The sequence below is a fragment of the Lynx rufus genome, unplaced genomic scaffold, assembly GCF_022079265.1.
Source record: "Lynx rufus isolate CCGP_SWC_20201006 ecotype Redwood Valley unplaced genomic scaffold, mLynRuf1.p SCAF_1, whole genome shotgun sequence".
In the NCBI taxonomy this organism is placed as follows: domain Eukaryota; kingdom Metazoa; phylum Chordata; class Mammalia; order Carnivora; family Felidae; genus Lynx; species Lynx rufus.
The window spans coordinates 123,846,801-123,871,711 of record NW_025814823.1 but is presented as its reverse complement, the minus strand read 5'-3'; the positions used below and the strand labels follow the sequence as shown (position 1 = coordinate 123,871,711).

General features: G+C 38.4%; 2 protein-coding genes across 3 annotated transcripts in view; one reads left to right on the top strand and one right to left on the bottom strand.

Annotated features, from left to right (window-relative positions):
• PLPP1 (phospholipid phosphatase 1) overlaps positions 1 to 9,523 on the top strand; it is a 91,118-nt gene extending 81,595 nt beyond the window's left edge. For both annotated transcript variants that reach the window (XM_047086606.1, XM_047086597.1), the window contains exons 5-6: positions 8,400 to 8,576; positions 9,095 to 9,523. In XM_047086606.1, coding sequence (XP_046942562.1) covers positions 8,400 to 8,576; positions 9,095 to 9,226 — 309 coding nt within the window. In that variant the 3' untranslated portion in view covers positions 9,227 to 9,523. The remainder of the gene's footprint in view (positions 1 to 8,399; positions 8,577 to 9,094) is intronic.
• Positions 9,524 to 9,618: 95 nt separating this feature from the next.
• Positions 9,619 to 24,911, bottom strand: part of MTREX (Mtr4 exosome RNA helicase) — a 106,608-nt gene continuing 91,315 nt past the window's right edge. The window contains exons 23-27 of the mRNA XM_047086584.1: positions 24,248 to 24,353; positions 20,292 to 20,348; positions 18,974 to 19,136; positions 11,232 to 11,336; positions 9,619 to 9,740 (exon numbers count right to left, since the gene is read on the bottom strand). Coding sequence (XP_046942540.1) covers positions 9,688 to 9,740; positions 11,232 to 11,336; positions 18,974 to 19,136; positions 20,292 to 20,348; positions 24,248 to 24,353 — 484 coding nt within the window. The 3' untranslated portion in view covers positions 9,619 to 9,687. The remainder of the gene's footprint in view (positions 9,741 to 11,231; positions 11,337 to 18,973; positions 19,137 to 20,291; positions 20,349 to 24,247; positions 24,354 to 24,911) is intronic.

The window sequence follows — 24,911 nt, the reverse complement described above, 5'->3', positions numbered from 1 at the left end:
TGTATCAGTATCTTTTCAGTGTTTAAGGAGAGAGACTTAATAATCTGCACCTGGGTGCTCCAGTTGGTTGGGCGCCCCACTCTTGATTTCAGCTCAGGTCACAATCTCAGGGTTGGTGGGTTCGAACAGTGTAGTTCGTCGTGGGTTCTGACTGTGCAGAGCCTTCTTGGGATTCTCTCTCTCTCCCCCTTTCTGCTTCTCCCTCTCAAAAATAAATTAACTTAAAAAATTAAAAAAAGATTAAATAAAAACTTGAAAAAATAAATACTAAGGAAATACATAAATAAATTTAAACTAAATAAATAAAATGTAAAAAAAAAGAAAAAAAAGAATCTGAGGTTGATACAGATGATTTGCGTTGATACTACTTTAATTGTTGACTCTAGTAATCCTCATGAAGTAGAAGAGGGATGGTTGCCACCCTTTTTATAAATGGAGAAGTAGGGGCCTTGGGAGGCTATTAAGGTCTGTAAGCTCTCTACTGGTCTCTTATTAATCAGGTTCCCTTGGTTTGCTGATTCTCTGCTTGATCTTAACCCTAGTCCAATTATTTTGAAGGTCAGGTGATGACATACAACTTTACCACCTGTTTTTAATTGTAAAGTATATTCTTAGATGTATCAGCGTCCATATCCTATAGTTTACTGTTCATCTTTGCTCCTTTGACCCTTCTCAAAATAGATGTATATTCAGTCAGATATAAACTTTTACTGAGGGCTCCTCTGTAAAATATAAAACTAATGTACAGAAGACAAAATGATTATTTAGAGGGCCTCAGTGGTAAGCCTGCTCTGTGGACACCCAGGAGCATATGAGGAGGCAAGTTAGGGCTATAAGCAGAGGGAAAATTACTGACACTGTAGTTTGGTAATTGGGTATGAGCTATTAGATATAAAATTATAATGAAAAGTTCCAATAAATATGTTTCTCAGAGACCAAGGCCTTTTTGGAGAAGAAAGTTGGCCGGAGCAGTCGTGCACTGCATTTCACTGACTCTAAGCAGTGGAAATATTTACTTGATGTGGATGTAGGCCCAAGCTTTTATTTCAGCCCCTGAACACACAGATGGCTCCCACTTTCCAGCTTTCACATTTATATAAAACATTTAACCACTCCACCTCCTCTGCCAATTCCTTAGGCAATGACTCATCTTGTTTCCCTAGGCATCTTGGCATCATGGGCCAGTCCCAGATTTGGGTGGAGATGTACAGTCATTTAAATTCTGAGGATGGCTTTTGATAGTCAAAATTTGTCAGGAAATCCTGACACCCAGAAATTAACTTCTACTTGAAGAAGTATCTTAAGAGAAGATATTCCTGACCATTGTTGTTCACCTCTGGCAGGCAGCCCAGCCCTGCACTTCACACAGTGCCAGTCAGCACCCATGAAAACCACCTAGGCTGGAGGAGCATATGGCCTGGCTTCTTTGCACATAGCTAGTTTCTGTGCTTAGTGATGTCTGTTGAACTAGGCTGAATGCCAAAGATTCCAAATTTACTTGACTGTCCAGGAAAGAACCATGTTATGAGACTGTTCTTTTTTCAATCCATATATATAAATGGAATGTATTGGAATATACTAAAGGAATGCACTAAAAAATTCTCCCAGCACTGTACTATTGAGCCTGAAATCTCAGATTGTTTATGTCACGGTCTTTTATGAAATTCCTGTATAAATTACCATAGTGGGGGCCCAAGTACCTTAGTGTAGGTGCTTCAGCTAGACCCCCTTCCCTGCCACAGAAAGGCTTGTGTCTGGGTCTCACCACCCCCACCTGCTGTGTTTGGATAGTGTTGCCCACTTGTCTGAATCTGGCTCTTTGATTTCCTTAAGATTTGTACAACCCCTTACCTCTCACTCACCATGTATTACCTAGAGATATTTCATGAAGATGTTTTCCAAGTTGTGAATTAATGCTGAGCATTGGGCAAGTGAAGAGAGCCCAGGAACTACATGGATCTTAATTGTAACATGGGATTCTACATCTAAATTTAGGAACTCTGTGAATCCTAAAGATGGTGAAATTGAAGCCTAGAGAAGACTAAACAGAGGTCAGTCTTAGGGTGTTCTCCTGGCCAGTTCTGTCATGAAATGTAGGTGGAACAATATATTGCCTGGCTTAGGCTTAGAAGCTGTATTTCAAATAAGTAGAGCAAGGAATATCTCTTTGTGTTGAACATGCTGCTGTTGGTCTAGTCCAGGAGTCGGCAGAAGATTTCAGTAAGAGGTCAGATCATAGTTAGGCTTTGTGGGCCACATGCAGTCTCAGTTGCATATTCTTCTTTTAAAAAGTCCTTTAAAATGGGGAAACTATTCTTTAAAAATGTTCAGTTGTTTATGTAGAGAGTATGATCACAAGTGGGGGAGGGACAGAGAGCGAAAGAGACAATTGCCAGCAGGCTCTGCATTCTCGCTGCTGCGGGGCTCAATCTTGAGATTCGGGAGATCACAACCTGAACCAAAATCAGAAGTCAGATGCTCAACCTAGTGAGCCACCCAGGCACCCCGAATGTGAAAAACATTCATAGCTTGCAAGCTGGCCCACCGACTCTACTTTAAAATTGAAAAAAGGAAAAAAAAAATAACCCTCTCATTTTACGAATAGGTTAAGAAACTCTTGTGAGACAACAGCATTTGCAGTTAAGTGTTACAGGATCAAGGAAAGGCAAAATAAATCAGCTTCAAAAAATATTTTGATTAGCAATCAGATTTTAAAATAGCAATCTGTTTTAATAGAATAGTTAGTTTAATAGAAGCTAATATTTTTTTTAGAAATTTTAGGCAAAAAAAGGCTATATTCTACCCTTTGGGGATAATAAAATAATCAAAGAATACCAAAGTTGCGTCAACAGACATTGAATTTCCTTATTCAAAAAAGATGTATATATAATAATTTTTACAAAAAAAAAGAAAAAAGAAAAACATGTACCTTCTAATTTTGTTCCATTGTGGCCCTGTACATTGAAAACTCCTATTTATTTTGACCAGGTCTTCATGTGCTCTATAAAACTATCATGAGGTTCTTCATAGAGATTCAGTGTTGGGTTCTCTCTGGATTAGGAGGAAGACCTCTCTGCACTTGTCAGGGAAGCATTTGCTGCCTGAATGGTAGAGTGTCTTCCTACAATCCTCTCTGGGTTTAAATATCTGGTTATATTGAGCATATCGATTCCTCTGTCCTTGTTGCCTTAAGGAATAAGAAATTGCCTTTATGAGTCTCTAGTAAGATCTCCATTAAGAAGCCCTTATTTCTTTTAAAAAATACTGGGCATAGTAACTTACTTCCATCCCATGTTCAATAGGTTTTTTGTTAAGAGTGGACACTTTATTTTTTAATTTTGTTTTTTATTTTTTAAAATTTACATCCAAATTAGCATCATTAGTGCAAAAATGATTTCAGGAGTAGATCCCTTAGTGCCCCTTACCCTTTAGCCCATCCCCCCTCCCACAACCCCTCCTGTAACCCTCAGTTTGTTCTCCGTATTTATAAGTCTCGTCTGTTTTGTTCCCTTCCGTTTTTATATTATTTTTGTTTCCCTTCCCTTATGTTCATCTCTTTTGTTTATCTTAAAGTCCACGTATGAGTGAAGTCATATGATTTTTGTCTTTCTCTAATTTCACTTAGCATGATACCCTCCAGTTCCATCCACATAGCTGCAAATGGCAAGATTTCATTCTTTTTTGATTGCCGAGTAATAAGAGAGGACACTTAAAAAAAAAAAAAAGATGCTGGACATTTAACCCTACATACTGGCCTATGTACAATCAGTGGTTGTACCTGATGTGCTCTAACACAGTGTGGTCAGGTTCAAATAATAGTTCCCCTGCTGCAGACAGGGAGGAATAGAGATAGGCCTCACTGGTTTCCTTTTGAGCCCTGAGGTTGATTTCTGCTCCAAGTCCTGTGGTATATAGGTCTATCCTGCCTTTTTCAATAGATGAAAATGGGGGCAGGGAGCAGTGTAAAGGTTAGTTAAGTGTAGGATAGATCTTTGCTTTTCCTATTAGTACTTCTTTATGCTGTTTGTGCCTTATGGAAACCCACATGCCTCCTGCCTTTTCCTCGATGTGACAGCAGGGGTGACCCTAGTGGTAGGCTCAGGTGTTCCTTCAACAAACACGACTGTTGTCTTTGCTTCTGGGGAGTACTTCCGTGACCAACTACACCAGCTGCAGGTAGAAAAGGTTTGGCCTTTTCTACCCTTTCTCATATTTCTAGTAGTGAACTTTCCACTTTGGAGCTTCCTTCACCAGAAAGTTGGATGTTTAGGATCAGGAGGGATCCAGAGGCTTAGAATCTCTCTCATTCTGCAGGACCCCATCTCCCACCAGCTGACCGAAATACTCATTGGCCAGGTGAGGCCAAACTGCACCACTCTCAGAGAAGAATCAGAATGGGCCAGAGGAGACTGAAGGAGATGGTAGATAACTATTTGGCTTATGGTAGAGGCTCACACCTTATAGTGTATGTAGAAAGAAGTCATGGAAGTAAATCCTGTGCTTAGTGCCAGACTTCTCTTTCAATGGACATTTAATGGACTCTTTCAATGTCCACTTCAGCGAACATTTAATATGTTTGTTTTCATGGGTTTTCATTTTCTTAAGTTTTTTCTTGCTGTTTGAACCCAGGTGTATAAACATGGTTTTCCTTTTCAAATTGAAACTTACCTATTTAAAAAGTGAAATTTCATCATTTGAGTCAGAATCCAAATTAAAACAAAATGAGATTTTGGTTAAACACACAGGAGTGGCTGGTAACTGGCTTTTTTATCTTTTGGTTGTATGTAAGCAACTGACTCACTTCGATCTCCCAGAGAAAAAAAAAAGGTTGATAGTAAAGACATAACACAGTCCAGAACTAGCCTCCCACCAGGTAACGGAACTGAACTTGCTCAGTCTCACTGGTCGCCTGGCTTTTCAGTGTGGCTGCCATTCTGATCCATTTACTCACTGGCTTGCTGTCATTGCTGAACCATAGCTTTTACATCCTTATAAGCTGAGTTTGCAAGTAGCCTATCCTGTATCCTTTTAGGTATCCTTTCTACACTTCTAACAAAAAAGAGAACCCTTTCATCCTTCCAGTGTAAATTCCAGAGGGAGAATACAGTGCAGCAGATGTCTGGGTCAGGCGTGTCATGGGTCATCTTCAGTGTCCTCTCAAAAGTAAAGGCAGAGCTGTGTGGTTCAAATGGGGCTTCCCATTCCCCCTTCAACTGTGTTGTGGGAAGACAGTGCCCCCGCCCCCCCGCCCCGGAGGGGAATTTGTAAGATTGCCAGAGAGTCTGTCAGGACTGTACACAATGTTGGATTAGAGTTCTGTAGTTCTGAGTTTTCCAAGATAAGGAACGGACTTCCTTCCACCAATGTGTGTGTGTGTGTGTGTTTAAATGTTGATTTTGAGCAGGGAAGGGGCAGAGAGAGGGAGACAGAGAATCCCATGCAGGGCTCGAACTCATGAACTGTGAGATCATGACCTGAGCTGAAACAGAGTTGGATGCTTAACAAACTGAGCCAGACAGGCGACCCTTGAATGTGTTTTAGTGCCTATATGATTGGCATAGGTATGTGTGGGGACTGGGGGTAAGAATGGAGTTTGCAAAGGCAGGGACTTATAGAGCCTTCTTATTATCAGCTGTGGCATTAATCCATGAGCTCTGTCCCTATATCTAGGACTAGTAGAACAGTGGTGAGAGCTTCAGACATTGTTTCTCTAAGGCAGTTAGGAACATATTCTTTCCTTGACAGAAACTTTTTAAAGGAGCATATGCTGTTTTCTTTCCTCTTAAAGGACAAGCAACAGAATAAAAGGTTATAAACCCACAAAGTCAAAGAATGCAAAAGGAAACAATAGCCAATAGGTAATGATGTTGGGAAGCAGTTAGATGAGTGGTAGAACTCAAATGTCTAGTGCCTTCAGAGGGTAGGAGCTTAAGGGATCTGTACTGCAGAACCTGAGAAAGGCTTTGGACATGGAGCCACCAGGAAGATATGGTGAAGCTGTCTGGCAACATGGGTGGGGAGTTGTCAAAGTCTAGACTTGGCAAGTGATCCAAAGTCCAAGAAACTCAGTATTTACCCCTGGAGGTCTACTGAAATGGAAGATTTTTCATGGAGATGAACAGGGCTATAGGTTAAGTGATGCCTGACCTTCCCAGAGCTCTCTTGAGTATCTTGGACTCAGGGAAACACAGAGCAGGCAAATACAAAGCACAATTAGCCAACCTCACCCAGAGCTATGACCACTGTTCTGACCACAGCCTGCATACATGCCACAGCCATTAGTCATCAGAGGAGCCAGAGCCTAGAGGGAGGGCAAAGTTAGGTATATAACCACAATGGGGCGGGGGGGGGGGGGGATTCCTAGTACCCCCTTAGGATGAAGTAATCTTTGGATCCCCAGAGATGGGGGTAACACCTATACTTGGGTAGATATGTAAGGGGAAAACTTAAAGGGGTAAAGGTTTCATCTGAAGTATATTGAACCTTGTGTTAAAGTCAGGGTCTTTGGAAGGAAAATACTGTTTGAAGATTTTAGAATTCTAAGTGAGGAAGGACCTTCAGCGCCCTGAGTTTCCTTTGAATTGAAAGCACAACATAGGACTAAGTGGAAGTTCCATTTTAGAGTTGGTATTGTTTTTTCTTGCTATGTCCTTAGCAGAGACAGGTGCAGGTCTCCCTAAGATACACTCATAGAAGGATTTATAACTCATAGGTATATGTTTTTAGTCTGCAGAACCGATGCCTTTAACAATTATATGTAAAGGCAGAGGCAACTAAATAACCAGAATAGGGACAGCTGCACTTTTAGGCAGTAATATCCAAACCTGGCTTCAGCCTCACTCAAGGTACTGTTATCCTGAAAATGAAAAAAAAAAAAATTCCAATTAAGGTAGAACTAGTGAGGGGACTCTAACTGGCATGTTTGTGTCGCCAAATTGGCTTCAGCTGCCAGATGCAAACTTTGATTCAACCAGAACTGACTTTCTTCTCAACTCCAGAATGTTGAGACAAGCCTCTTACTATTTATGTTTTTATAGCTTCAACAACAAACAAAAAAGGAAAGGAGGGGCTCTGCAGAAAGCCAGTAGGACTTTAAACCAGCTAATGAGTGCAATTCAGTTGAACAACTCATGTTCTTTTACAACCATGTTGTACAACCATGTAAAAAACTTGATAAAATTAGATAACCTCTGAGTCTTTGCCAGCTGCTGAGAACTGAATGCTCACAGCAGTGGTCAAAGAGCTGGGAATGGATTGTGTATCTATTTCAAATAGGCAGTGCCAATGCACACAGCCAACATACATTGTTTTCTGAGGAGTGCATTTGATTAAGTGTATGAATCACAAATTATCAAACAGAATTTTTGAAATATACTTTGAAGGCATATTCTTACTAGATAGAAATAAGGCAAAAAATTTTTTTCAAAAGGAGAGACCAGATTTGCTTAAAGCGGGTCAAGTCTTTAGGGATGCACCCAAAGTCAAAGGCAGGCTGACAGAGAAGAGGGGAAATTCTCACCTGATTAAAGTCATGGAACTAAAAGGGTGTATAGGTGCTAATCAGAAAATGTATTTCATTGTTGGATCAGAGAACCTGTACTTATTTAGGCAGATTACTGTATTATAAATACAGATTATTTATTCTTCGTTATCCTTTAAAGTAACCTGAGGATTGTGGAACTGTCAAGTAAACTGTTTGAATGAATTAAACTTAGTCCCTAGATAAACAGGGCAGAAAACTTAGTAGGTTGGCCCAGAATAAGGACAACCTTGTGTTCAGAATGCTAGCAGTTTATCCCAAGACTTGGAACTGATAACAGTTGCCTCTTAATCAGAATTACAACACAAAACACAGGAAGAGGCGCTGTCAACAATTGTCTTTTTTACAATTTCAAAAGTAGTCTAGATACAGTAATAAACTCTTCTAAAAGTCAAGTTTCTTGGGCACTTTTTGTTTTGCTTTTTTAAAAACAAACTTTTTAAATGTTTATTTTTGAGAGAGAGCGTGAACAGGGGAGGGGCACAGAGAGGGAGACACAGAATCCAAAGCAGGCTCCAGGCTCTGAGCTGTCAGCACAAAGCCTGATGGGGGCCTGAACTCATGAACCACGAGATCATGACCTGAGCTGAAGTCAGACTTAACACACTGAGCCACCCAGGCACCCCTGTTTTGGTTTTTAAAAAGATTAACTTTTCAGGTGTTAATGAGCATAAGAATGCTTGCCTAAAGCCCTATTCCATATATAATTTATACTCTGATTATTCAGTGGTTATTAATGGTAATGACTATTAACATTTAATGACTATTAATCATTTCAAACACCAACACTTTAGGGGTGTGGTGATACTAAAGTTTCTAGTTGGTATCTTAAACTCTTTATTCTTATCCTTTCTATTAGCTTTACCTTCAAGCCAGGATGAAGGGAGACTGGGCAAGACTCTTACGCCCCACACTGCAATTTGGTCTTGTTGCTGTATCCATTTATGTGGGTCTTTCTCGAGTTTCTGACTACAAGCACCATTGGAGTGATGTACTAACTGGACTCATTCAAGGAGCTCTGGTGGCAATATTAGTTGTAAGTATACAGGACGGCAGCCTATATGTTGATACTGATAAACACTGGGATAAGTAAGTAGAAAACATGTGCTATTGAAAAAAACTATACAAAGGAAGATACTGTGGCTTAGTAATTTTTACTAAGAACACCGATGTTACTAAGTCATGTTAGGATAGACAGCAGATAATAAACTATGCTGCTTTTCCTAAAAGTTATAAAAACTTACTACTACATGTAGTTTTGTAAAAGGCTATGCCTACGGCGTTTTGGGTTTTTTTTGTATGAACTGAAGAATACGTTAAGTGCTAACAGAGTAAAGCTGTACTTAAGACCTAACTAAGCAACTCCGAATTTTAGAAGAATTTCCTTTAACATTAAAACTTCCTGTTGGCCACTAATTTTCTGTACCCTTTAACATACGCCTTTTGTTTATATTTATTTTTTGCAAACTGTTACAACTATGTATATGGTTTTTAAAATTAAATTACATCATTAAATACTTTTGTCCCATTCTAAGTAGAATTTGTTCTCTATAGGTAGTGTATGTATCAGATTTCTTCAGGGAGAGAAATTCTCCTTTTAAAGAAAGGAAAGAGGAGGACTCTCATACAACTCTGCATGAAACACCAACCGCAAGCAATCACTATAGGAACAATCACCAACCTTGAAGGTAGCAGAGTGCTCAGATCAAGCTGGCCCGCTTTCTAAAGGAAAATGATTGCAACCAGAAGGCAAGAGGATGCGTTTTCTTCATGGTGTACAAGCCTTTAAGGGACTGCTGCTGCTATACCTCTTGGATGCCCACTTTACCTGTGTGTATATAGTTCCCTTTAACACAGTGGTTATCTAATAGCTCTGAATTCATTTAAAAAACTTTAAGCCTTTCACTAAAACAATGCCCACCTGTACATTTTTTTATTAAAAAAATGTAATGCTTATGTATAAATGTGTATGTAATGTATGCTTTCTTAGCATGATGCCTGATTTAAACATAATACGTATTAAAATGTTTGAACGACTGCCTTGAGATGAAAGAACCAAATCAATACTTGTGTAAGCATTTGTATGTAGTCAGCTGTAATCAGGTGGTGAAAACTTTAAAATCCCACATTCATTTCACTGGCTCTTTTTACAAGTAGAGGCTGGCAGCAAATACAATATCTCTCTTGATTTTGGTGATTCCTACAAGAAAAGAAAATAAGATTTAAAATTTTAAGACCACAAAGATCGTGATTTCCCTCTGGTGCAGTTTTAACACAACAATCCTGATGGTACAAGACCCTGTTGGTCTAAAAGATACCTGGAAGAGTCCACAGCCACCTCTGAGAGGGGAGAAACATAAAAACTTAGGCTAGACTCTGAAATGCCCAGTATGTCTCCGTGTGTGTATGCAGGGGGTGGGAGTGGTTCAAATTATTCACAAAGATTTATTACTGAGGAAAGGACTAAACTGTCAAGTTATTGGCCCAAAAGCATGTACTTTCAGCCTACATCAGGAGATCCTGTATTTTCACTTACCATGTGAAATTCTTTCTGCCCGAAGACAGGACAAATTTTATTATCTAAAAATGTTTAGGGGTGGCTGGGTGGTTCACAGTCAGTTAAGCATGTGACTTCAGCTCAGGTCATGATCTCATGGTTCATGGGTTTGAGCCCTGCTTCGGGCTCTGTGCTGACAGCTCAGAGCCTGGAGCCTGCTTCAGATTCTGTGTCTCCCTCTCTCTGTCCCTCCCCTGCTTGCACTCTCTCTCTCAAAACAAAACATAAACATTAAAAAAAAAAAAGTTTATATAACGAGACTTAAACTTGGGTTGATGAAATAGGTCTGCCCCATCGAGCATAAGGAAACGTAACTCAGTTTCTGAACACCTCGTCTCAGGACACTGGTTGTGTCAGACGGAACAAACTGTAAACATGTTAGACCCACCTCCCACCTCTGTCACTACCACCTCGGACTGGCTATCCTTCCATGATCTGGTCTTCCTGCTTCCACCTTGCTCATCTACAGACTGGCCTACAATGCAACAGCAAGAATTGCTCTGAAACCCAAGCCAGTGCACAGCACTCCTGTGTTCAAAACCTCCAATAATCATTTCAGGAAAAAGGCCGGGGCCTAGGGGTTAAAATGATAATTTCTTTTCTCCTTCATACTATTCCACTCACTGCTCACTCTGTTTTAGCCACACTGGCCTTGTGCTGCTGCTTAAGTCTATCAAGCATAGACTCCTGAGTGGGCCTTAATGCCACCTCCTGAGTAGGGCCCCCAGGCATCTCATCTATCTCTCAATTCCTATTGTCTCTTCCTCTTTTTCTTCTGTAGACTTATAACCACCTGAAATATTTTAAGTGCTGACTTATTTTACATCTCCCCACGCCAGAATGTAAGCTCCATGAAGGCAGGGATTTGTGGGTTTTTTGGTTCACTGCTGTATCCCCTAGTGCTTAAAACAATGCCTGGCAGACAGTACTCAATAAAAAATCTTACAAATTGATTATACATAAAATCCCAAAACTTCTTCCCATACACTCTAAAAGTTTCTTTAAACACTACTAGATGGCCCTCTATGGCATTCCACTGGAAAGCATCTGAAAAAGTCTTCCTACATTGTGGTCAAGAACTCAGGTCTCACAGGATTTGCCTTATTAGAAAAAGCTTATAGACTGGATACTGACCTTCTGCAAATTTGTTTTCCAGCTCAGTATTTCCAATGGCTTTTGCTGCTTGACACATCTGTCTAAGCAGTTCTTCCAGGCGCCTCATACAACGAATTATGCTGCCTATAAAGAAAAGGAAACAAATTACTTATAAAATGGAAATAACCAAAACAGTAGAACTTTTGTTAACAGGCAAGATAGGAGAACATGGGATGATTAACTAACAGTACTTTGAGGGACTTCCCATCCAGTAAATCAGGTAGCAAACTTCATTGGCTGCCTGGTAGGCACTAGGAAGGATATAAAAAGTTAAATTTCCCATCCTTGACTAATGCTAGAGAGTCATGGACTTATAATGGGTTGACATTTGCTCTTATTTAGAAATAAAATGCTCTGGGAGCAGGGGAGAGAGCAACTTTGGGTGAAGGCCAGCAAAGACAACATATAACCAGGGTCTATTAAGAATGAGGAGGTCTCTGTCACAGAGTAACAAGGGACGACCACTGAGGCAATGCAGAGAAGTCTGACAAACTGCAGCTACTCAAGGATGCGGAGTGTGGCCTACTAGGGATCTGGATACCATCCTGTGAAGAGGATGCAGAGATTTTTTTTTTTAAGTTTATTAGGACAAGCAGGGGACGGTCAGAAAGAAGGAGAGACAGAATCCCAAGCAGGCTCTGCACCATCAGTGCAGAGCCCTAAGTGGGCCTCGAAGTCACAAACTGCGAGATCATGCCCTGGGCCGAGATCAAGTGTCAACTGCAGAGAATGCAGAGATTTTTATGTGGGGGAGTAATAAGAGGATCAGACTTGTCATTTCAAAGGTGCATCCATTCTTCCTGACCTTAAACAGACTTTCATCAGTGCCTTCTTCACACAGTGTGCCTCAAGGGAACACAAAAGAGGAGATAAGCCTCCTCCCATTGTATTTGACTCCCTGAGACAAGTGTTTGTATTAAAGCTGAAGCTGTAAACATCATTTCACATCTGTCTCACTTCAGCAAGAAGGGGCCTGGGATCCTTTCTCAAAGAGCTATGTGCTCAAGTTGACAACTCTTGGGAGTTTACTTTAAAAAAAATTTTTTTTTTAACGTTTATTTATTTTTGAGACAGAGAGAGACAGAGCATGAAGGGGGGAGGGGCAGAGAGAGAAGGAGACACAGAATCGGAAACAGGCTCCAGGCTCCGAGCCATCAGCCCAGAGCCCGACGCGGGGCTCGAACTCACGGAGCGCGAGATCGTGACCTGGCTGAAGTCGGACGCTTAACCGACTGCGCCACCCAGGCGCCCTTGGGAGTTTACTTTTAAATGTCTGATATACATTAGGAATACCTGTCTGACATGCCAGCTAGTAACTCTTAAGCCCTTACTTCTACTCCTTGTAACACTGAAATAATTCATCAGCATTTATCAAGTTCTTGAAATATACTCACTGTTCGGGGCTGAGTTTTCCTTTTTTTTTTTCCTCCCCTGAAGCCACCTATGGGCCAGAGCAATGAAAATACAACAATGCTATTGCACATTCTGTGAGTTTTGTTGGGATGACATTGGTAATGAAGATGACCAGCACACAGGTTACTTTAAAGACAACTGGGGATAATACCCTTCCATCTCTTATATACAGGATGTTCATAACTTTAGACTTGGTTCAAAGGACTGAGCTGAGGCACCAGGTCAGAGCAAAAAAAGAGCAAAGACTTGATGGAGACCTGGGTTCTAACCCAGATTCTGCCACTAAGTAATTAACTCTGTGATGTAGGCCCTTACCCTACTCTCATTTCTAAGGTATGTACAACGATAGTAAATGCTATTTAAAGAAAGGGCTTGCTCTACCTAACTCTGGATGGTATCACTTGAGATAAGAGATACATAAATTCTTTGACATGGGCAAAACCGTAAAGGAATATAATGTCATGATATAACCCTTTACCAAAATATCCAAAGTCCATAGCCTTTTTTGCCCTTCTCTCATTAAAAGGTTCATGGAGTTCTAGGGGGAAAAAAAACTCCACCTCTCAAGTACACCCTATTTCTACTACACAATTCTGTCAAAGCTATTTAGCACCTAGCAAGGTACTTTATTAGATTCTGAGCACTTATTCTGTGGCAAGTCTGTATTTTATGTAAATCACCTTGTTTGACATTTACAATTCCACGAGACAAGCACTGTCATTATCCTCATTTTCCAAAGAAGGAAAAGGGGAGAAAAAAGTTACAGACAATGTGAACAAGGTCAGAGCTACGAATAAATGATGGAGAAATTATGTCAAAGATCATAGAAGTGAGATGTTTTCTAAATTTTCTCTAATGTGTATTACTTTAGAAAATTTCAATTTATAATATAGTTTACACATTTAAAATAATTAAAAAATAAATATTTTATAAGTTTCTTAGGCCTTACTGTAAAGCTCTTCACTTCTGTAAAAACCTTCATTGCCAGAACCAAAGAATTTACCATTAATGAGTTTCTAGAAACAGTAAGTGGTAAAAACCAGCAAGTAGGATCTAGTCAGATAAATGGGTGTTTTCTGATTTTGGCAATCAGAAAGTCACTGGTGATTTGTAGTAATTTCAACAAAATGAGACAACACATGTCCCCAACAGAGCGGGGGAGCAGACGCTTGACACCCTATGTCCACTGTCTCGAAGTGTACAGACCAGGGATTACATTTCGTCTATGCCATTTACTATGTGAGGGACTATATTATAAGCAAGTGAGGAGTGACTTCTTGTGGGTGGTAAAAATATTCTAAAAATATACTGTGATAATGGTTGTACAGCTCTGAATACATTAAAAACCACTAAATAATTCTCTTAATTAAAAGGGTGGATTTTTATGCTCCGTGAATTATAATCTCAATGTTGAGTTCTTTCCGGAATGGTGAGGTAAACCTGAGTTTAAAGGTCAGTGACATTGAAATGGACATTTAAAATGGTGAATTTTATGTATATTTTGTCATAATTAAAGAAAAAAAAATTCTGATTACTCAGAATTCAATGTTGCTTCCTACTCTAGACCCTGGCCCATGGCAACCATTAATCTACTTCCTGTCTCTATGGATTTGCCTATTCTGGACATTTCATATAAGTGGAATTATACAATAGTTGCCTCTGTCTGCCTTTATTATTTTTTTTTTTTGATTAAAAAAATTTTTTTTTAGGGTTTATTTTTGAGAGAGAGAGACAGAGATCTAGCAGGGCAGGGCAGAGAGAGAGGGAGACACAGAATCTGAAGCAGGCTCCAGGCTCTGGGCTGTCAGCACAGAGCCCGAAGTGGGGCTCAAACCCATGAACCATGAGATCATGACCTGAGCTGAAGGCAGATGCTCAATGGACTGAGCACCCAGGCTCCCCTCTATTTGCCTTCTCTTACACCTAGAACCTTAAGGAGTTCAAAGTTCATTCACATTTTAGCATTAATCAGTACTTCATTCCTTTTTATAGGTGCTACTACATTATACTGACATACCATAGTTTAATTATTCACTGACTGATGGACATTTGGGCACACATGCTTTAAAAGGCAATTTTGTAATCAATGAGGCTCATCTGGTTCTTGAACAAAACAGTATGATTCGCATTGAGGATGGAAAGTAACACCTTTCTCTGAACAGTATTTCTACCTCCAGCTTTCTGGTATTCCACAAAGTGGTCCCCATAGTTCATGTTCTGAATCTGATTTCATACTCACATGTAAGTGGTTTTAATGAGTTTGACCTGAGGTTAGGATCACAAATGTATTTTCTTGCAACTATGTATCACTGGATCGCAGCTCAGGCCCAAACCCTTTCTGGAGGGTAGAGACCGCTGCTCACAAGGCACCAAGCACAGTACCTGCTCCCTTACCAGGGTCTCAGTAATTATTCACCAAATGCCTAATAATCAAATACTAAGTAATTTAGTACTAAAATTTTGCCAGAAATGAAACAGACATAATACATGTTACTAAATGGTCACCCTATTATTATTAGCAAAAGTATTTCTAAGAACAAATCCATTGGAAAATCCCTAGTGAGAGTGATGTACCTTGACCTAGGGAAGGGTAAAACTATGCATGTTGAAAGGCATTTTGAGAAGAGCTTGTAGTGGAGGCAGAGTGTGTGAATGCACTACATGGCATTTGTTTTAAAAACTTGTGGCAGGCAGAAGCAAACATTTCCAGTGATAGCACTCGTCATTAGAAACCTCCTGTGATGAAAGAAGTGAAAATTAAGTCGTTCATGCACAGTGAAGAGTACAATATTGTTTCTGTATAGACAAAATTTAAGGGCCTCTGAAAGCTTACAATGGATCTACTACATGGAGTAATAGATTGAAACTCCAGACCTTAGCCCCTACACATACTGTTTTAAATTGCTCTTCCAATTTAGTTTGATAGAAATAAGAAAAAAAAAACCCACATTACACCGTTTTGTTTTCAGGGTGATACAAAGGAAGTAAATATTTGTATGAAGTCTTCAAACTTCCTCAATTGAATCACAGTATAAGCTCCTCTCTTGCATTAGGCATCCCTTCAAACACATGGTATTTATCATTAAAATGTTAACTTGTGCCAGTTAATGTCTGAAAAATAGTTAAAACTACCTCTGAAATGACATGAAAGGATCACTTTTATTTTCATATAAAAAAAAAAAATTAAGGGGCGCCTGGGTGGCTTTAGTCGGTTGAGCTCAGGTCATGATCTCATGGTTCGTTGGTTCGAGCCCTGCTTCAGGCTCTGTGCTGACAGCTCAGAGTCTGGAGCCTGCTTCGGATTCTGTGTCTCCCAATCTCTCTGCCCCTCCCCTACTCATACTCTGTCTCTCAAAAATAAATATTAAAAAAAAAAAAAAGATAATTACGAATCAAACTAGTAACAAATATGTTTTGAACAAAGTGCATTTTAAATTTCCAATGCAATCATTTTGTGCCCATACAAGACACAATATACTATGGGCTAGAACTCTGGTTACAGTATTTTCCCAATCATATAAAACATGTACTATAACAAGTTGAGAGAATAGCTATTCTGAAATGGAAGAACTAAATAACAGCAGGGTAAATAAAGGGCGGGAGTGTGGGGGACACACAGTATGCTGGAAAAAGGATGGACTATCCTAAGTAAATCAAGGTTCTCAGTTATTTTTCTGCTGTTTACTTACGTTTTATTTTTAAGAGTTAATATACAGTCTATCCCAATTTTACAAAGAAAAAGTATAGCTGATATAGTGGCATCCAGACTAGAAAAACATGAAGATTACACTGATGTCAGACCCAACTTCAAGTTATAGTTATAAACTGAATTCCTCAGATTTTCAAACTTAGATTTCTCACACAAATTGTGATGTACAAATAGCCCCAAGGAATTGGAAAGGGGCAAAATAGATTTCAGGAATGCTGGTATGCTCTAAGACACCAAACTGTCTTCAATTTTAGCAGTTTCAGATCTATCTCCGATACTGTGATAATTCTTCCATTTAAGTACAAAGAACAGAAAAATAATCCACAAAGACAATTTTATAGGGCTCTCCAGATTTGCAGATCTGTTGCCCCTTGATTTTTCTTCAAACAAAACAAACTATCTGCTATGAACCACTATTATGTCATTGCGTCTGACTTCTCAGAGAAGCAGATATTCTATAAATATGAGCATAATAACTTGGAATTACCTAGGCATAGAACAGTCATTAATTTCATTCTTATGTTCCAAAAAGATGCCAAAGAGTGGTGGTGCCGTATGGCAGCTTTACACTGCGCAAGTGGTCATACACATACCAAGTTTCCTGTGTGTTACGCAGTGTTCACAAGTGAAGTGTGTCACGCTTTCCTCTTCTCACATCCTCGGCTATGGCTACTCACCATGAAACTGTTATAAATACCCTCTTACCATTCCTACAAGCATGAAGTGTCAGTGGATGGAGATGGTGCAATCTAGGTTAGGATTTAAGAAGTCTCTAGATCCGAAATTCAAGGATAAGGCATTAGGGTGCTTAGATGCAGTTATAAACTACCATGTGATTTGTAATCACAGAGGCCGAGGTTCAAATCCTAGTGCCATCATATACCACACCTCCATGACGTTGGGAAAATTACTTTTTTTTTTTTTTTTTAAATTTTTTTTTCAACGTTTATTTTATTTTTGGGACAGAGAGAGACAGAGCACGAACGGGGGAGGGGCAGAGAGAGAGGGAGACACAGAATCGGAAACAGGCTCCAGGCTCTGAGCCATCAGCCCAGAGCCTGACGCGGGGCTCAAACTCACGGACCGCGAGATCGTGACCTGGCTGAAGTCGGACGCTTAACCGACTGCGCCACCCAGGCGCCCCGGGAAAATTACTTTTTAAAAACTCAGCTTTCTTGAACAAAGAAGAAATAATATCTACCCTGAGTTAATCACTTTGGTGATTAGATGTAAATTATATAAAGTGTTTACTAGCACAATGCCTGGCACACAGTAGTCACATAATAGAGCAAGATTCTAGAACCACATCACTAAATGATCACTTAATGGAGGCTTAGAAATAAACTTTATGACACCATGTACACCATGTAACAGGACACCATAATAAAAAAATGCTATAAATGTCAACATTAAAACTTAAAACCAATGAAGTTCAATGTAGTATAGTAAAGGCTCTAATATTCTGTTGCAGAGATGTTTGACCTTTGCATCATAAAAATCAATGATTCATCGATTAATAGTCTTTAATAATGTTAGTTTAAAAGCATATAATATTGGATGTCCCAAAATATAATTTCTCTTAAAAACAGTAACAACAGCATTTAAAATATTATTATAATAATCTCTACAAACTGCAAGCTCATTTACTTTCATTTTTAAAGAGTTTAATGTAAATCTCTAATTTGATAAATACCATTCACCATTATAAATATCTACATAAGCCAATATTTTTGAAATGAATAAAACATTTCTAAAACGGTCTTCTTTAGATACTGTGGGGTTTTTTGCTTCTTGTAATTCTTATTTCTTTCATATTCCCTCTGCCATTTTTTCATTTAAAATGTCTGTTCAGTTGAGCAACAATTATCTTACAGTCTTTAAAAATTCTGCATATTAATCTGATTCATGCTGAAGTAACATCTGACTGAGGCCAAGTTTGTTATTAGAAATGCAGTGATGGACAGCATTTTCAGCTCTTTTAAGTGGAATTAATACAGCAAGCCTTGAGGTTACTGCCAAGCAAATAAAACCAAAGAGGGAAAAAAAAAAAAAAACACCACACAAATATGACTTAGTAGGATCATCTGTTTATCTGTGATGGCATTATTCCATTTTATTACCGAAAATTAAAAACATTATTCTTGTTGGGGTGTGCCTGGGTGGCTCAGTCTGTGAAGCATCTGACTGTTGATTTCAGCTCAGGTCATGATCTTGTGTTCATGAGATCAAGCCCGCATCAGGCTCCACATTCAACGTGGAGCCTGAAGATTCTTTAAAAAAATAAAAAATAAAATATTATTTTTGTTTAGTTAAAACACTGCCATCCTGAGTATATAATTTCCTATCAAAAGGAATGTATGTAGGGGCAGCTGGGTGGCTCAGTTGGTTAAGCATCTGACTTCTGCTCAGGTCATAATCTCATGGTTTGCAAGTTTGAGCCCTGCGTTGGGCCCTTTCCTGTCAGCACAGAACCCCCTTCAGATTCTCTGTCCTCTCTCTGTGCCCCTCCCACGCTTGTGCTCTCTCTCTCTCTCTCAAATAAATATTAAAAAAAAAAAAAAAAAGGAAAGAAATGTATGCAGATAGGATTTAAACATACCTTCAAAGACATCTGTCATCTTGCAGATATGAGCAAATGTTGCTCCCGTTGCCCAGGTATACACTACATCCATTAAGTGAGGTTTGAATGAGCTTAGATAAGTTTCCTCATCAATTTCCAATTTGGCTTCTGCTGAAACTTTTGCAATTCTTTTAGCACATTCCTTTGAAGATAGAAGATTTACTTAGTATTTCTTACTTCTGACCTCCCATATACTTTCTTTCTTTAGATTTCCAAAGCCAGAATTCTACAAGTTCCCTTTCTTCCTAGGTTAATATGCCCACAATTTGGATATTCTGTGCTTCTAAGTAGCTACAGTTCCTTTTCCACTGCTAAGTGTCAAGTAATAAAATTTCTCCATTACACTGAATTAAGGAAAATAGATCATGAGTGTGTTTTTCACCCAGTTACACCTTTAAAAAAAAAAAAAAAAACTACCAAAAACAACCAGAAACTTTTCACTGAAATTATTCAAGAGTAGCATTTAACTACTCTCTAAGTATTTTATTAACAACCCAAAACCCCAAAGACATCAATAACAAAACAGATTTAGAAAAGCACAAATCCTATGGCAAAAAAATGCTTTTCCCCAACAATGCTTTAAAAAAATATAAATCTTAATTTTATTTTTTCCCCACAAAGAGAAATTTAGATCCATTCTTTCCTCCAGGGTAATATAAAAGGTCAAAAACCACCGAGTACTATATAAACTTCCCTGGTTCTGGAAGTTTAAATTTCTTAGTAACAAGGGATGTTAAATGTTCCACCGAAGAGACTTTGTTATAATTCACTCCTCCTCTTTTGCAGTGTCATATAGTTCATCTTTCCCTGTCTTTCTAATGTTGAAAAGGTAGATAAAACAGTTTATCCCCAGAAAATAAAACACACAATTACTATAAGCTACTGTGCCTTTGAGGACCCAGGGATAATTAATTTCTGAGAATAAAACATATTTTAAAACTTTGTTGTAAACTAGAATGGAAAACAATACACAAAAATTAAGCTAACTAAATCCTAGTCCATCCATCAAGAAGCAGTTCTTAACACCGAGGAAAACAGTGCAGGCACGGAGTTGCTGATACAGCCTATGTGATACATTATTCCATGTTAAATCTGCACTCACAGCAACTCAATAAAATTTATTACACTGGTGGGGGAGAATTTAATAGCATTTAATAGCATTAAATGACAAGACTAACATCAAGTAACATATTTAATCCTGAAAGAAGTGGTCTCTGGAATGATAAATACTAAGACTATGAAAAATGTTTATTTTACATATTCTATTCATAAAATACGTAGTTCAAAAAATTTCTACCTGCATTTGACGAAGTGGTCCTGCTAACTGCTCAGTTAATTTGGGCATCTCACTTGACTATAAAAGAAAAGGATAAAACCCAAGTTTAAAATGCAGTATATACTTCCTGCTATAACAAAGAAAACAGAGCTTTCAGGATATCCATCAATATCAAATTATAAGACCTTAGTTATTAGCACTTAGAATTTTTAATCACCTTAGTTGATGTAAGCAACCTTTCCTCCTAAATTATAAAGTTATTCTATTTCAGAGGAAAATATTACACTGCTAAATTTATTATTTTCTGTGGCCACAAATGGAATGGAGGGAGAGCAAATATTATAAACATGCAAAGTAGTTTAGTTACATCAAAATTATTATAAGCTATTTTATCATAGTCAGATTTTGAAATAGTTTTGGTTCCCAGGAAACTCTTAGTCTGGAAACCGAAAATTTGGGGTAAAGAACATTAAGTAGTGCCCTCAATTTTTATTTTACCCAGGTATTTCTAGCTCTCTAACAAAGTATGGGATAGTTAAAAGTTTAGTCTGAGTTGTAGTGTTCTTAAGATTGCCTTCCCACTAATGAAAAGTTCATCACTTGTTTTCAGTTAGGATAATAGGAGTTTTCAGGCCTATTACCAACTGGGCAAATGAACTTAGACAAGTGGTTTGAATTCTGTGTGTTGGTTTTCTGCCCTGTCAGAGAGAAATAAAAGGTCAGATCCTGAAAACCTATAAACTTGTGATTACAATAAAGACATTATTTGTGAACAAAATGTGATAAAGGCAGCCACAACAAAAATAAAGTCATTATAAGAATGGTATATATGTATGTGTGACATACGTATATATCTACCCTGGATTTAAATTATATGTAAATTTTTTTTAAAAAGCTCTTGTAATAGCTATGCCTTTACTTTAAGCACCAGTATTTACATAGCACTGGTTTTGTTTTGCATGTCATATGTATTATTAAGTGATAAATCATAAACTAGATTATATATATTATTCCTGTCCAGATAAAAAAATGATGAATGGGGTGCCTGAGTGGCTCAATTGGATAAGCGTCCGACTTTGGCTTAGGTCATATCTCATGGTTTGCGAGTTAAAACCCCTGCATCAGGCTTGGCACTGGCGGTGTGGAGCCTGCTTGAGATTCTCTCTCTCTCCCTCTCAAAAATTAAATAAACTTATAAAAAAAAATAATGATGAATGAAGGGGCACCTGGTTGGTTCAGTCAGTTAAACATCTGACTCTTGATTCTGGCTCAGGTCATGATCTCATGGTTCATGGGATTGAGCCCCACTTCTGACTCAGCGCTGACAGAATGGAGCCTACTTGGGATTCTCTCTGCTCCTTACCTGCTTGCATGTTCTCTCTCTCTCTCTCTCTCTCTCAAAATAAATAAATAAACTTAAAAAGAAAAAAAAGATGAATGATGAGAAAACAAAATGGCCAAAAAGAACTCAACATCTCAGTTTAATAGTGAACTCAACACTGCTTACCATCTTTGATATTGTGTCCATTCATGACTGATTAACAGTTACTGATCATTTCCTCTCTGGTCATTATAAATAGAAGGCACTGGTCCTGACATAAGCAAGCTAAGTGTCATTTCACCAATGCTCTCCCATAAAATAAATGCACAATTTATTCCTTCACCTCTCTTTGAAGTCTCAATTCAAATTTCACTCCATTGGTGAGGCCTTTACTAATCACCTTGTTTAAAAGAGTAATCCTATCCCCATGATTTCTGTCTGCCTCCTCTGCTTCACTTTCCTCCAAAACCTTCATCACCATTTGACATAATCTGTGTGTACTTTTTTTCTTCTTTACCTTCATCTACTAGCATATAAGTATCAGGAAAGCAAAAATTACTGCTGTACCTTAATGCCTAGGTCTGGGCACTGCACACAGGGGATGCTTAATACATATTTAGAGTCGGTTGATATTTATATTATAAAGATTGTATTTAGTCTTTAAATTACTTTTAATATAAAAAATGTAGGGACACAGTTTTAGAACACATTTCTAAAAAGAAGTGAGCATATTAAGCAGACTTGTTCATATTTGTAACAATTCCATGTGACTTTTAGCATAATTTTTCATTTTCATATTGAAAGGCACCGCCACAACAACTGATACTACATATAATACAGTGTGGTTTCACTGAACAAATCTTAATTAACCACATATAGTGACATCTTCTCCCCAAATTAAGAATTATGGTTTAGTTTAAGCCCAACTCCTTTGAAGAGGAAACATACTTGGGCTCTCAGAAAACAGTACTTTTATAGTGCCACATTAGAAAAAAAAAGTGCAAAATATCAGCCCTAAGACAAAGTTGGACACAGGCAGAAGGGCAGCAATCCAGGTCCTAACTTAGGTCTTTTCAAAGAGAATTTGACAAATACTTTTAACAATTGTCTTTGAAATTAATGTAATGTAAAAAGAGAGTAAAACATAATATTTTGTAAAGTAATGTGTTCCTCATATGCAAATTACTTCACAGGTGAATACTGGACACTCTCAGAGGAGATAAACTGTTTCTGGATTTTTGTCCTATTTGTAATCATTGCCATATCAGCTGTAATTCTCATCAATAATTAGGGAGCTGAGAGAAAAGCACCTACTTAAGTCAACAAGTAATGTATTTGATCTGCTTAACAAGGAAATAATTAACAGATCAATGGCAGAATGGAAAAAAAAATTGTCTTCTACAGTTTACTTGAAAGTTGCACTAAATGTATATAGTAAAAGGTGTTCTAAAAATTTAGATATCAATATTAAATTATTCTTAGGAGGCAAATGTCTTTGTCTTATTTTGTCCACTTCATCCACCATGAATAAAGTTTGAAATGTAAAACATGCATTTTACTTTTTAAAACAAATCATATGGGGAGGGGGGGGTTGGCGCCTGGGTGGCTCAGTCAGTTAAGCGTCCAACTTCAGCTCAGGTCATGATCTCGTGGTTCACAGGTTCAAGCCCCGCGTCGGGCTCTGTGCTGACAGCTCAAAGCCTGGAGGCTGCTTTGGATTCTGTGTCTCCCTTTCTCTCTGCCCCTCCCCTGCTTGCACTATGTCTGTCTCTCTCTCACTCTCTCTCTCAAAAATAAACATAACAAAAATTAAAACAAAAACAAAACCCAAATCATATCGGCTTTTGGAATAAAGTACAAGACTAGTTCATGTTCTTGTGGTATGCCATCTAGCACTTGTTTTTGATTTTTAAGAGCTGCTGAAAGGGAGCTCTTGCTAAACCAGCAATCAGAATCCTAGAGCCACCACCTCAAACATTGCCTATGAAGATTTTAGCCTCTAGGAGGATCAGCTGTTTCAAAGTTGTTCTCCATTACTGGAAGGAGAGATATTAATTTAACCTCCCCTTTCATTTTCACTCTTTTGCCTCCCTTTATTTTCATTCATTCATCTTTTTTTCCAGGACTATCTGACTAGACCAGACTTCAAATAATGCACTGAGTTACAGAACAAATTTAAAACTTGGAATGTGATTAATGACTATCTAGAAATAAAATCCTATTTCACTCTCCTTTCTGATAATCATATTTAATTATTTACTACTTCTCTTACTATATTTGTGTTGGAGTAGCAATTTTTTTTTATTAAATTCTTTTTTTTTCCTTTTAATGTTTATTTTTGAAAGAGAGGGAAAGAGAATGAGCAGTGGAGGGGCAAAGAGAGAGAGAGGGGGGGACAGAGGATCTGAAATGGGCTCTGCGCTGACAGCAGAGAGCCTGATTCAGGGCTCAAAGACACAAACTGTGACAGCATGACCTGAGCTGAAGTTGGACGCTTAGTGGACCCAGGCACCCAGGCTCCTCAAGTAGTGTTGATTTCTAATTAACACTGCCCACATGTAAACAGGAAATAGTTTCATAATTAAAAATATCCATAACCACTAAGTTACAGGATATATGAATTAATAAATAAGGTATATTAAATCTATTAACTCACATTCTCTTGAAACACGAAGCAGCTTAGTAGTGCCGTTGCCTGTTCTGCAGACAGGTCATTGAAAAGGCCATTAAACATCATCTCAGTTAGAAGGAGTTCATCAGCACTAGATCACCACAAAAAAGAGAATAAATTTCAAATGTCATAACATAAAAACACACATATGTTAACATACATGTTAAAATGTAACAAGTTGTTTTCTTAAAATATTTATTTTGAGAGAGAGAGGGAGAGAGGGGGAGAGGGAGAGGGGGAGAGGGAGAGAGGGAGAGGCAGAGAGAGAGAGAGAGGGAGAGAATCCCAAGCAGGCTCCGAGCTATCAGCCCAGAGCCTGACACAGGGCTCAATTTCATGAACCATGAGCTCATGCCCAGAGCCAGTATCTAGAGTCAGAGGCTTAACCAACTGAGCCAGGTGCCCCAAAATGTAACAAGTTTTTAAATAAAGCCTATTATTTGACCATGATGAGTAATCAACGAGGATGACAAGGATTTATTTAAGAAAATGGCAGGTCTTTATATTTATCAACACATCAATAATAAATGTAAAATGGGAATTTCATGTAAAAATACCATTCTAGCAAACACCAAAATGCAAACATTTACTGAAATAATTTTATTTCTTAACTCTCAGCATACCAGGAAAAAGTGTCATCACCATTTTT